Raw genomic sequence first — 14,176 nt, 5'->3', positions numbered from 1 at the left:
ACAGACAGACAGACAGACAGACAGACAGACAGACAGACAGACAGACAGACAGACAGACAGACAGACAGACAGACAGACAGACAGACAGACAGACAGACAGACAGACAGACAGATAGATAGATAGATAGATAGATAGATAGATAGATAGATAGATAGATAGATAGATAGATAGATAGATAGATAGATAGATAGATAGATAGATAGATAGATAGATAGATAGATAGATAGATAGATAGTAGGGGTGGAGCCGAACCCGAATACGGTATTCGGAAAGGCACAAATAACGTGTGCCTTGTAAAGACAGACACAGACAGACACAGACAGATAGATAGATCACTTGTCATAATGTCTGAAGTGTTGAACAAAAAGACAAAAAATAAATATTTTCTCAATTGAAATACAATAGTCTTAACTTTAGTTTGCATTTTCTTCCAGTAATGCCACTCAAAAATATATCAGTAAAAAAATGTCAATACAATTAGAAATCGACTTTTTTTTTTACCCAGTATTTGTGTTTAATGCTTATTTATTCGAGCATCAAACTCTGTAGAAAGTGTAAAATTGCTTAAATTTAAATCAAGTGGAACAATCTCTAAAAATAAGTCAGAACTTCTGACTCAGTTTTTCATCTCAGTTTGTTTAAAGCGACTGATGAAGTCTGAGATTCTCTGCTCTAGAACTGAAGCTCAGTCCTAAAATCTCCTCGTTTGAGAAGACTAATGAAGCTGGAGGTTTTCTGAGGAGAATCGGCCCTCAGGGGCCCGTGTGAGGCCTTGGCCCTCATCAGGACCGCAGCTGGAGCTTCATGTCCACCAGAGGGCAGCGTTTACCAGACAGAGGACAGACACAGTACAGCAGGATACAAGCTTCAAAAATAACCGAAATTCATCATATACAGTATATAGAGTAGACAAAGGCTGTGTCTATATATTGACTGAAATATCAAATATCTGTTAAGACTGATAATAAATATAAATATTGGCCAAAATGTAAAATATTTGCCAATACCAATAATCTTTTTTTTCTTTTTTAAATTGCCCAAAATATAAAATATCTGCGATACTGATTAAATAAATATTGTCAAAATAACAAACTCAGAACACCAAGAAATAAGTTGCAGAATTGCAAGTCAGAATTGTGTGATATAAAGTCCCAATTACCTTTCATATGTTTTAATCCCATGGCAGAAACAGGCTTCTAGTGTTTAACTGTGTATGTGCAAAAAAAAACAAATGCATGATGGGATATTTCATCTCAGACTGTAACCACAGGCGTAACTATTGGTAAGCAGGGTACGCGGTTGCTTACGGGCCCGGACCAATCAGGGGCCCGCGTGACTGGAAGATATTGATTGACAGCGGGGGCCCCCTATCGCATTTTACTACTTTTAGTCTGATTGCATTTTAATTTATCATGAATTTATTTGAATAAATAATGAAAACAACATGTTACTGAATACATGTGTGAAACGAACAATGATGGATTTTGGTGTAATTGGTGTCGAATTGGGACTGGGGGAATCCCCAGTGAACATGCATATTCTTATAGCCCGGAAAATGCAGCTATAATTTAAGTGAGCATCTTTTTTTTAATGTATTAGGACCCAGGCGTATGTGTGTGTGTGTGGTCATAGCAGTGAGTAACAATGTGTTATGGTGCGCCGTCACCAGCAGTGTTTTTTCATGTGTTTTGATGCGCATTGTTTCTCGTTAGTTTTTGTGGTGCGCGTATAGGCTACTCCTGATTTTGTCAGTCATCTCATCTCTTATATGTTGCGTCTCTATGATCCTATCCTGTCCTGTTCATGGTAGCCTACTCGACATTGCGTCATCACCATAGTGCGGGGCCCCGCCTTGATAATCCTGCATAAGGGCCCGCTGTTGGCTCATTACGCCACTGATTGTAACGCACTCAACTTGAGAGTGAATACTGCAGTAATAAGCTTCATGTAAACCAGATTTCTGAGAGGAATCCCTTTATCAAATCTGGAAAAGACACACAGCTAATGCTGATTCAGAGGAACGACGTCTCAGATACGAGAGAGAAAAGTGTGTGTTCACATCAACATACACAGACGGTCATTTACATGAACTCCTAAAAACACTCAGACAGTCTGAAAACACAGCGCCACATGCTTTTAATTCACTGTATTGATTCAACTTGATTCAAGGAGATAGGGAACACTGGGAAAAAATGTTTATAGTCATATGACTGCTTATCAGCTGAGAGAGGAAGAACATTCTCCTTCTAGAAAGCTTCTGATTGGACAGGAATCTGTGTAGGGCAGGATGATGTCATTGGTATTTTCTGTTATTTTCCAGCAGCAGCATAACATTATTAATAGAAAGAGTAAAAAAGCTTTTTTGGATACATGACTCTCATGTGATTGGAGATCGTTTAAAATAATAATAATAATAATAATAATAGTATTATTCAGATTTTCCAGGTGTAAAACTATTTTAAAAAGGAAAAAAATACTTGTATAGTATCGACATCAGAACAAAATATGGATGTTAGATGATAACCTATATCTTAAAACAGGCGGAAAATACCCCACAACATGTAAAATATCTGTAAATAAATAAATAAATAAATATTGTAAATCATTGTAAATTTTCAAAAATAATTTTAATCTGCCACTAATAAAATACATTTAAATAAATACATAAAAAATATTGGACAAAATATCAAATGTCTGTACATTAATTAATTAATTAATTAATTATTGCAAAAAATAGCAAATATCTGCCCCTACAAATGGAAATAAATATAAATTAATAAATATTGCCAAAAAACATGAAATATACAGAATAAAATAAATATAAAAAATAAATAAATCTTGCCTGAAATATGAAATATCTGCCAATATGATTTTAAAATTTCCCAAAATATAAAATGTCTGCCAATACTGATTAAAATAAATAAATAATGTAAATAAATAAATAAATAAAAATAAATAATTAATACTCAAAACATGAAATATACAGATAAAAAAAATGAATTTTGCCTGATATAGGAAATATCTGCTAATACAATTAAAAAAAATTAAATAAAAATAAAAATCACCAACATGGAGATTATAATGCAACATCCCTGATACATTTGATGTTTGCAGCAGAAAATGATGAGCAGAAATAATAAGAGCTTTTTCTAATCTTAATCTCATCTAAACACATCTGACAAATGCATTTCTTTACATGTAACACATGCATGTACACTCGACACCAGAACAAACAGACAGACCACGCACTTAGAAACGTCTCTAGACAAATTTATTACATATTTTCAACAATAAACACATTTGATTTCACTTGAAGAGCTTGAGGTGTGTATGAGTGACGTCTGAACACTGTAAACACATGTGCTGTTCAACAACCTGGAGTCATCACACACACACACACACACACACACACACATGCTGAACAGTCATTTACAGCTGGAGAACACACTCAACACGAGCTTGTGTCTCAGTGAATCTAACAGTGATCGAGTGTGTGTGTGTGTGTGTGTGTGTGTGTGTGTGTGTGTGTGTGTGTGTGTGTGTGTGTGTGTGTGTGTGTGTGTGTGTGTGTGTTTGTGTGTTTGTGTGTGTGTGTGTGTGGCCTGTTCACACAGTGGAGTATCAGTGAGGTTCTTCAGGTCAGTGAAACCAGTCCAGAAAAAGAAAAACACACTACAACAACTTACACACACGCCTGCTATGGCACAATGATGCACTCAAAATAACATTTCAGCCTAAATTTAAGATATGGAACTAATAAACTTATTAGTCAGTCATAAAACAGGTCAGATTTCTGTAATCGTACTGCATTTTAAATGCACAAATAATTCAAATGTTGGCTTTTTTATTATAAAAATGTAATCATTTGAAATATGCATTAGAATTGCACATCAAATTTCCATTCATTTCGATTTTGGATTACACAGTTTTAACAAACTAATAAATTTAATGTGATGTAAATGTGTCAGGCGTACACTGTAAATAAAAGCTCAGATTTCTATAATAGTACTAATAAACTGAAACTTTTTAACTAAAAAAAATTACAGGTTTGTGTTGCTTCCAACCAATTTGAATAAAAGCGTTTTGAAAATATGACTATTTAAATAAAATCAAGTAAATGCAAATATTTAAACTATTCCGTGAATTATTTTTTTTTTGAGTGCAGAAAACTGACCAGTTTAATTTATGTATGACTGACAAAAATGCATCACATTAAGTATAATAGTTTTTGTTAAAGAGGCTATACGTAAGAATGTTCATGTTTTAATCGCTTTAATTGGCAATGTAAAATAACAGCTTATAACGAAACTTAAAAAACGAAACCTTCGCTGAATTCCCATGTTGTCTACGAAAGCTTGTAGACTGATGTTTATATGAAGGACTCGGGTCGTTTTTCCCGGGAAAATCAGAAGCACGTGTGTTTTACGCTCCCGAGAGTCTCTCATCCGTTCAGTGACACACGAAACTAATGCTTATACAATGTTCAGGATAAGAGTAGTTCTGTGCTGTAATGTCCATGTGTCGTGATGAGAAAACAGATTCAGACTATAGTCTCACATTGTCAGATCTATATAGTTTATAGTCTATAATATACTTTATAATCAAATTATCATAACAGTGTGATTTCACTGAGCGACAGTGAAAAATCCACATCACATGATCAGATGTTTCTGAAATGCTGCTTTCTCAACACTGTTTATTTTGTTATTATGCAACATTTTTACTTCTAAGAGGAGAATATTATAGCATTGAATCACGTTCAGTGTGTTGTACGTTCAGTGTGTTGCGCGTTCAGTGTGTTGCGCGTTCAGTGTGTTGTGCGTTCAGTGTGTTGTACGTTCAGTGTGTTGTACGTTCAGTGTGTAGTACGTTCAGTGTGTTGTGCGTTCAGTGTGTTGTACGTTCAGTGTGTTGTGCGTTCAGTGTGTTGTGCGTTCAGTGTGTTGTGCGTTCAGTGTGTTGTGCGTTCAGTGTGTTGTGCGTTCAGTGTGTTGTACGTTCAGTGTGTTGTGCGTTCAGTGTGTTGTACGTTCAGTGTGTTGTACGTTCAGTGTGTAGTAGGTTCAGTGTGTTGTGCGTTCAGTGTGTTGTACGTTCAGTGTGTTGTACGTTCAGTGTGTTGTGCGTTCAGTGTGTTGTACGTTCAGTGTGTTGTAATTTCAGTGTGTAGTACGTTCAGTGTGTTGTACGTTCAGTGTGTTGTACGGTCAGTGTGTTGTACGTTCAGTGTGTTGCACGTTCAGTGTGTAGTACGTTCAGTGTGTTGTGCGTTCAGTGTGTTGTGCGTTCAGTGTGTTGTGCGTTCAGTGTGTTGTGCGTTCAGTGTGTTGTGCGTTCAGTGTGTTGTACGTTCAGTGTGTTGTACGTTCAGTGTGTTGTGCGTTCAGTGTGTTGTAATTTCAGTGTGTAGTACGTTCAGTGTGTTGTACGTTCAGTGTGTTGTACGGTCAGTGTGTTGTACGTTCAGTGTGTTGCACGTTCAGTGTGTTGTACGTTCAGTGTGTAGTACGTTCAGTGTGTTGTGCGTTCAGTGTGTTGTGCGTTCAGTGTGTTGTGCGTTCAGTGTGTTGTGCGTTCAGTGTGTTGTGCGTTCAGTGTGTTGTGCGTTCAGTGTGTTGTACGTTCAGTGTGTTGTGCGTTCAGTGTGTTGTGCGTTCAGTGTGTTGTACGTTCAGTGTGTAGTACGTTCAGTGTGTTGTGCGTTCAGTGTGTTGTGCGTTCAGTGTGTTGTGCGTTCAGTGTGTTGTACGATCAGTGTGTTGTGCGTTCAGTGTGTTGTGCGTTCAGTGTGTTGTGCGTTCAGTGTGTTGTACGTTCAGTGTGTTGTACGTTCAGTGTGTTGTGCGTTCAGTGTGTTGTGCGTTCAGTGTGTTGTGCGTTCAGTGTGTTGTACGTTCAGTGTGTTGTACGTTCAGTGTGTTGTGCGTTCAGTGTGTTGTGCGTTCAGTGTGTTGTACGTTCAGTGTGTTGTGCGTTCAGTGTGTTGTACGTTCAGTGTGTTGTACGTTCAGTCTGTAGTACGTTCAGTGTGTTGTACGTTCAGTGTGTTGTACGTTCAGTGTGTTGCACGTTCAGTGTGTTGTACGTTCAGTGTGTTGCACGCTCAGTGTGTTGCACGTTCAGTGTGTTGTACGTTCAGTGTGTTGCACGCTCAGTGTGTTGTACGTTCAGTGTGTTGTACGTTCAGTGTGTTGTACGTTCAGTGTGTTGTACGTTCAGTGTGTTGTACGTTCAGTGTGTTGTACGTTCAGTGTGTAGTACGTTCAGTGTGTTGTGCGTTCAGTGTGTTGCGCGTTCAGTGTGTTGCACGTTCAGTATGTTGCACGTTCAGTGTGTTGCACGTTCAGTGTGTTGTACGTTCAGTGTGTTGCACGCTCAGTGTGTTGCACGTTCAGTGTGTTGCACGCTCAGTGTGTTGCACGTTCAGTGTGTTGCACGCTCAGTGTGTTGTACGTTCAGTGTGTTGTACGTTCAGTGTGTTGCACGTTCAGTGTGTTGCACGTTCAGTGTGTTGCACGTTCAGTGTGTTGTACGATCAGTGTGTTGTACGATCAGTGTGTTGTGCGTTCAGTGTGTTGTGCGTTCAGTGTGTTGTACGTTCAGTGTGTTGTACGTTCAGTGTGTTGTGCGTTCAGTGTGTTGTGCGTTCAGTGTGTTGTGCGTTCAGTGTGTTGTGCGTTCAGTGTGTTGTACGTTCAGTGTGTTGTACGTTCAGTGTGTTGTGCGTTCAGTGTGTTGTACGTTCAGTGTGTAGTACGTTCAGTGTGTTGTACGTTCAGTGTGTTGTACGTTCAGTGTGTTGCACGTTCAGTGTGTTGTACGTTCAGTGTGTTGTACGATCAGTGTGTTGTACGTTCAGTGTGTTGTACGTTCAGTGTGTTGTGCGTTCAGTGTGTTGTGCGTTCAGTGTGTTGTGCGTTCAGTGTGTTGTGCGTTCAGTGTGTTGTGCGTTCAGTGTGTTGTACGTTCAGTGTGTTGTACGTTCAGCGTGTTGTGCGTTCAGTGTGTTGTACGTTCAGTGTGTTGTACGTTCAGTGTGTTGTGCGTTCAGTGTGTTGTGCGTTCAGTGTGTTGTACGTTCAGTGTGTTGTGCGTTCAGTGTGTTGTACGTTCAGTGTGTTGTGCGTTCAGTGTGTTGTGCGTTCAGTGTGTTGTACGTTCAGTGTGTTGTGCGTTCAGTGTGTTGTGCGAGCGACACGTTTCTGCTGCAGTTCCGCTAACGGCCACCGGTGTCGCTAATAGCGAGAGTTTCTGAATTCTACATATAACCTCTTTAAAACTGAGTAATTTTTGGAACATTATATGCAGTATAAATACATAAATTTAGGCCTCCATATCTGAGTGTAGAAGTGTTTGAGAACGTTAGGTATTTGTGCTGATGTTTACCACTATAAACTACAGTCTAACACACAAGAAAGCACTCTTTGGTTTTGTGAATGAATCCCTTTTTTGATTTTTTCTTTATTTTCTAAATTATTTAATGGCCCTTACGTCACATAATACTTTTCCAGTAACACTTTACAATAAGGTTCATTAGTTAACTACCCTAGTGGACATGAATTAAGAATGAACAATACTTCTACAGCATTTATTAATCTTAGTTAATATTAATTTAAACGTACTAATGCGTTATTAAAATGAAAGGTTGTATTATTTAACATTAGTTAATGCACTGTGAACTAACATGAACAGCTGGATTTTTATTAACTAACATTAACAAAGATTAATAAATACTGTAACAAATGCATTGCTCATTGTTAGTAATTGCATACATGTTAAATAATGAGCCTTATTGTAAAGTGTTAGCACTTTTCCAAGCACTGGTTTCCTGTGTAAAGCCAGTAGATTGAGTGTGTGTTGACGCAGACGGCGAGAGAAACACATATATTTGATGGTGTGTGTGTGTGTGTGTGTGTGTGTGTGTGTGTGTGTGTGTGTGTGTGTGTGTGTGTGTGTGTGTGTGTGTGTGTGTGTGTGTGTGTGTTTCACAGCAGATGTAAAGTAGGATGAGTCGTCCTGCGCTGACGACATTTGCACAAGTTCTTCTGAGCTCACAAACCAAGAACATGATCAACAAGGAAACATGGTGAAGTGTGTGTGTGTGTGTGTGTGTGTGTGTGTGTGTGCGCGTGTGTGTGTGTGTGTGTGTGTCTGTGTGTGTGTGTTTGCTACATCTTTAGGTGATCAGGCGCTCAGAGTGTGTGTGTGTGTGTGTGTGTGTGTGTGTGTGTGTGTGTGTGTGTGTGTGTGTGTGTGTGTGTGTGTGTGTGTGTGTGTGTGTGTGTGTGTTTGCTACATCTTTAGGTGGTCAGGCGCTCAGTGTGTGTGTGTGTGTGTGTGTGTGTGTGTGTGTGTGTGTGTGTGTGTGTGTGTGTGTGTGTGGTTTATGTGAGCCCGATCTCTTCTAGGACGCTGCGGGGAGTCTCTGCTTCCTGTGGGAGGAACATCAACACTTTCCCTGATCACACACTCACTGATAAACCAGCAAAATCACACAACACATGCAAACACCGACACACCAAATATACTCCAACAAACTACACGCATCCAAATACTGGCTTTTTCATAATAAAGAAATATTTCAAATATAATTCAAATGTATGAATACATTTCAAATATTATCTTGTAGTTGGTTTTGTAAATATTTTAAAAACTAAGATTTGAATTATTTAGTGTTTTTGGTAAATATTTGTTTTTATAACAAAAACAGTCAATATTTGAATTTTTAGTGTTTGTTTGATAAATATTTGTTTTATAACAAAAAGTTAACATTTGAATATTTACAGTTTGTTTGGGAAAAACTCGTTTTATAACAAAAACAGTCAACTTTTGTATTTGTGTTTTGTAAATATTTGGGATTTTATAACAAAACAAAGTCAACATTTGAACATTTAGAGTTTATTTTTGTTATAAAACACAAATATTTACCAAAATAAAGTCATATTTGTAATATTTAGTGTTTGTTTGGTAAATATTTGTGTTTTAACAAAAACAACCAACACTAAATATTCAAATGTAGACTATTTGTTATAAAAATATATATATACACTGAACAAATATTTACTGAACAAACACTAAATATTCAAATGTTGGCTTTGTTCTGAAATATGATGAGCAACTTTTTGAAGAGAATCTGGATTTACTTTGATTTTAAAATCTCAGATTTTTAACTTTTTATATTCTCCAATAAGTTTTTCTTTCGTGCATGTCTGAATGTATTGAACAACTATCGATAATTTACTCAAAAACAACCATTTTATTTTCAGGAACACAGCCAACAGAGATTATTAAATGTAAAACTTTTGAAAGGCAAAGCCCCTTTCAGAAGATATAACACTGACATCACACACACAGACACGAAGTTTGTGTTTTATGGGTTTTGTTCGCTGGCCAAGAGGTGTCATCCGAGAACAACTTTTGCCCATGCAAACATCCTGATGTAAACTTCTAGTATGAAATATCAGTCTTAATGATGTGAAAACTATGTGCTGAATATACATTTTGCAATTATTTGAAAGACTTTGCGCTGGCGTGTTGTTGGGTGCCACTCAGGTTTGTATTATATATTATGAAGCACGTGGAGATGAGCTGAGCTAAATTTATCCTCTGAGATCTGAAAATAATCAGCATGTGGGCTGCCGTGACTCACTGATGACACAAATACATTTACAACACACTGAGGCAAACACACACACACACACACAAGAACAATCTCAACTTACTTTGGCATCCTGAACATCAGTGGGCCAAAAAAGAGGAGAACATCAGGGTTTAAAAAGTGCATCAATTCATTCAGCCTGTTTTTTGCAATCTTAAAAGTTTCCAAAAAGGTTTTGAAAGTTTTGTGCCACACCAAAACCTTTTTAGAAAGAACTGGTATAATATCAATACATCAACTACTGTAGTAAACATTAATCAACCTACACGACAAAGACGCTTCAAAGGTGGAGCAAGTTGATGAAAGATTAAAAATATGTCCTTGAAATAACATGGACTGTGAAAAAGTATTACAGATAGTGTTGATTTTTAAAGGTGACCATTGAAGTTTACTTTTAATGAAGTGGTTTTATTCTTTTAGTCCTGTAGGATAGACAAGTCATTCTAGCATTTTCTAATTCAAAATTAACCACTGATTACATATATTTACACCCTTTGGAATTAAAAAAAATATATATATATATATAACATCTCTAAATCATGACATTAAATTATACCAACAAAACGTTTAGAAATTGTGTGAATTTAAATAAAAAAATATTATTTAGCATCACTGAATCTGAATCTCACTGGAATTTTGCAATGCACACTGAAAAGAAATTTAAATCCTAAAATTGGCTATGCAAAATATAATTTCTTTTTTTCGTGTGGAATATTATCTGGACACCAATAAAACCAACAAAACCAAAGTTTATGGGTTAATCAGGTAGAAATAAATTTTTCGAATTATTGGAGCATGTTTTACAAGAAAATACTATTTAGGGTTTTTTTAATTCACATTTAATTCAATGTTACACTTTTCTCATTTCTCTGTAATTGTTGTGAAATTTACAATCAATTTCAGTGTGAAAAGTGTTTGTATGGCAAATTGTATGGCAAGTTTGTATGGCAAATAAGTTAAAATAAAGTTATTTTAACTTAAAAACTTCAGTTCAGTTGCTGCCTTACATTTTTTAAGTACAGGTGAAACTCGAAAAATTAGAATATCGTACAACAGTTCATGTATTTCAGTAATTCAAATTAAAAGGTTAAACTAATACATTTAGTATATATAACTATAAGCATGATTATGCTTTTCAGAGGTCCGACATTTCTGTATTTAAAATTCTTTTTTTTTATTTTTTTTATTGATTTCATGTAATATTCAAATTATCTGAGATTTTCAATTTGGGGATTTCATAAGCTATAAGCCATAATCATCAAAATTATAACTTTTGCACGATATTCTAATTTTTCAAGTTTCACCTGTATAATCAAATTAGCTGTGCAAGTCATTTCAATTTTTATAAGTTAATGTAAAAACATGTTGCCACGACTTATCGATCAAGCATTTTTTACAGTGTAACAATTGCATGTTACCACGTTTTACAGTGTAAATTCTACACATTAAATATAAAACTTATTTGCAGAAACCCTTTTGTTCTCAAGGCAAGCTGTATTAATGTAGTTCATCAGATTGACTGAGTGTGAGTTTATCCCAGAGGATCTTTAACGTCCGCTTCTCTCCAGGAGTCTTCAATCATTCATGATTTCTGAGCTGAAAGATTCCCGTCGGGATTAAAACCCAATTATCCCTCAACCCTGCGGTGACGATCCAGGAGTTTTGTCACAGTGTCTGGTTTGTGTTCCCTGGGTTTTCACTAAAGGTTTCTTTCCCTGATCGTCACCCTTATCATGAACTGCATTTCCCATAACCCTTTGCCTGAACTCATCACTGATCATTGCACACAGCTGTTCCCACTCGCATTGTTTGCACCTGTCTATTTATACCCTGTCTGTGTTAGTTCATGTTACGGAGTCATTATTGTATGTCACTCGTCTACGCTAAGGTCTGGTTTCAAGTCTGTTCTCGTTTTTGTTCTTGCTTGTTTTGTTTATTTGTTCTCTGACTGATTAAATGGTTTTCGACACTGGCATGGATGACTACGATTCTGATTATTTGGACTGTGACTCTTGCATGGATGATGATTATTTGGATTGCCCTGATTACCATGTTGCTGCGTTTGGATCCACCCATTTCTCCGCTAGCGATCGTGACAAGTTTACACTGACGGCCAACAAGAACACAGATCAACTTATATCACATCACACCTTTCCGAAAACACAACATCAAATCAAAATGGACTATTTGCTTTTGTAAATTCATGTTATCGTTCATCAAACCTGCTCCACTTTTGAAATGACTTTCTGAGTCTGGTCGTACAGTTACCGGATCATTTTAACTCACAGAAAAACAGATATTTAGGGCACGTTTACACAACAACTATTTACTAAAAAAGTTTTTCGTTTGCAGTTGACAATGTTGCCAGAAGATCCCCATTCACACGGATCTGAGAAAATGATTAAAATCGCTGTATTCTGCTGCCAGGCCAGTAGATGGCGATGTCGCTCTGTAAAGAAACACCGTGTTTCCATTACCCTTCAAATTGCGCAAATTGAAATCGCGAATCGAAAATTTGCCCAATGGAAACACGTCTTTTAACACATTTATCGCAAAAGTTCTTATGTTCGCATGAGGTGGTTTATCAGGCAATTCGAAAAATAAATATTTCGCAAAACTGCATTGGAAACTGCACATTTACATTCACCTGACGTAGATGACGCGGTGTGTTGGGACTGAATACGATACAGAGTTCTTTATTCAATTCATATAAGACAAAAGAATTACAGGAATACTGGATTCTAAACCTCAAAGAAATGCCACAATCAAGACCTCGAAGCAGAAATGAGTGAGAAACACCCAGAAACTCCTCATATGAGCCGCTCACCACACTTCTCCTTCCATTAATAATAATGTCTAGTGCAGCGGCTGCGATATACATAAACCTACCAACATCCGTCGCCGTGATTTTTGGAATGACTTATCGCGAAAGGAAATAAAATACGTTTTAGTCGCATAACATCGGTTCATTTCGACTTCATTTCGCAATAGATTTTTTGTCGGCATTTAGAAAAAAACGCACAAGTTTAGTGTTGGGGAAAGTTACTTTAAAAGTAAATGCATAATGTTACTCCCTAAAAATGTAGCATTGCGTTACTTAGTTACTTTTTCATGGAAAGTACTACATTAATTATATTTGCGTTACTTTTTCTCATCTGGGCTGGGCTTGTTTGTTTTTTAATAACTAAAAAGTTGATTCAGTTTCTGGCAAATGGAAAGGCCCTTTCACACCATAAGTTACTGAATAAGCCTCGGGCTGAAGGAAATGCATGTTTACGTCTGTACAGTAGAGGGCGCCGCTCAAACAAGAAAGTTCAGCGCTCTTCAACAATAAAAACAAAAAATTAAACACAAATGTGACGTTTATCTAAAGGTATTTTGGTTAGTATGGCTGAATTGGATCATCGAAGGTGACATTGGTTAATAAAGTGAGATTAAATACATAAAGTATATTTGTGTTATTTAACATTTAGTCAGTGAAGTTTTGCACTTCACTGTTTTTATCCATTTTCAGGAATCCTGAATCTGTTGTGCAAGTGAGATTAGTAAATGCATGTTCACATTTAGACTAGAACATATTATATTCACACACAACTTACGATTCCTCTCAACATGAGGCATAGCTGTCAACCCTCCCGTTTTTCCGGGTTTCTCACGTATTTTAGCTCTTTTCCCGCTGTCTTCCCGTTTTAGTATTTTCCCGTAAAATATCCCGTATTTTTACTCTCTGACTGTGTGAGACGTACAAGCTCGGGCAGATTCGGCTTGAAGTCGTTCATCCTCGGATGCGGCGCCGTGCGCGCTGTTACAAAGAAAAGCCGTGCACACAGCAAAGCGAAATGGGGTCTTGCGGGTCTTGCGCACCCAACACATCATTTTTGCCGCGCTCGTGCAGACGCGTCGAGTATAAACCATGCTATAAACAAAGCTTGACCCTAACCTAAGCCTCCGAACTTCCGAAGCACCACTAACTTCGCATCTGTTTCCCTCGTAAGCTGATATTAGTAGTTAAACATTCTCTATGATAAAACATTTTTTGTAAAAAATATTTTAATAAAACGGTTTTGGCGGTTATAGAGTTCTAATTACGGTGTTCAACTATAACCGTCGGTCTCACGGTTACGGTCACACCCCTAACACACACACACACACACACACACAGACACACTCCTTCTCTCTCTACCTCTCTCTCTCTCTCTCTCTCTCTCTCACACACACACACACACACACTCTCTTTCTCTCTCTCTCTCATATATTCACACACACGTCTCTCTCTCACACTATATGTAGGCCTATGTAGTTATAAACTCTTTAGACTGTTAATGATTAGTGCTTTTTTTAAATAAGTTTGTGGGTAAGAATCGTGTAAAAGAATCCCTTATTTTGGGGATGGATTCCGGGAAATCTCCCTTATTTTCAATGTTCAATGTTGACAGCTATGCATGAGGACAGGAGAGCTGTCAGTCAATACATGAGAAAAGTAACTGTTACTTGTTCGAAAAAGTAACTCAGATATT

At 37.1% G+C, this 14,176-nt stretch overlaps 1 protein-coding gene across 3 annotated transcripts in view; it reads right to left on the bottom strand.

Annotated features, from left to right (window-relative positions):
* LOC143725515 (AP-1 complex subunit sigma-2) overlaps positions 1 to 14,176 on the bottom strand; it is a 79,381-nt gene that overhangs the window by 25,969 nt on the left and 39,236 nt on the right. Inside the window, exon 5 of one of the 3 annotated variants that reach the window (XM_077217981.1) lies at positions 8,364 to 8,433. The exons of the other annotated variants lie outside the window; for them this stretch is intronic. Within the exon in view, the coding sequence (XP_077074096.1) occupies positions 8,386 to 8,433 (48 nt within the window). The 3' untranslated portion in view covers positions 8,364 to 8,385. Of the gene's footprint in view, positions 1 to 8,363; positions 8,434 to 14,176 lie in introns of those variants that run through there. 3 annotated transcript variants of the gene reach the window in all.

This window comes from Siphateles boraxobius, unplaced genomic scaffold, assembly GCF_051911475.1.
Source record: "Siphateles boraxobius isolate OS27281-9 unplaced genomic scaffold, OSU_SipBor_1 77, whole genome shotgun sequence".
Taxonomy (NCBI): Eukaryota; Metazoa; Chordata; class Actinopteri; order Cypriniformes; family Leuciscidae; genus Siphateles; species Siphateles boraxobius.
Note: the sequence above shows the minus strand (reverse complement) of the source record. Positions and strands in the feature narration are given on the sequence as shown.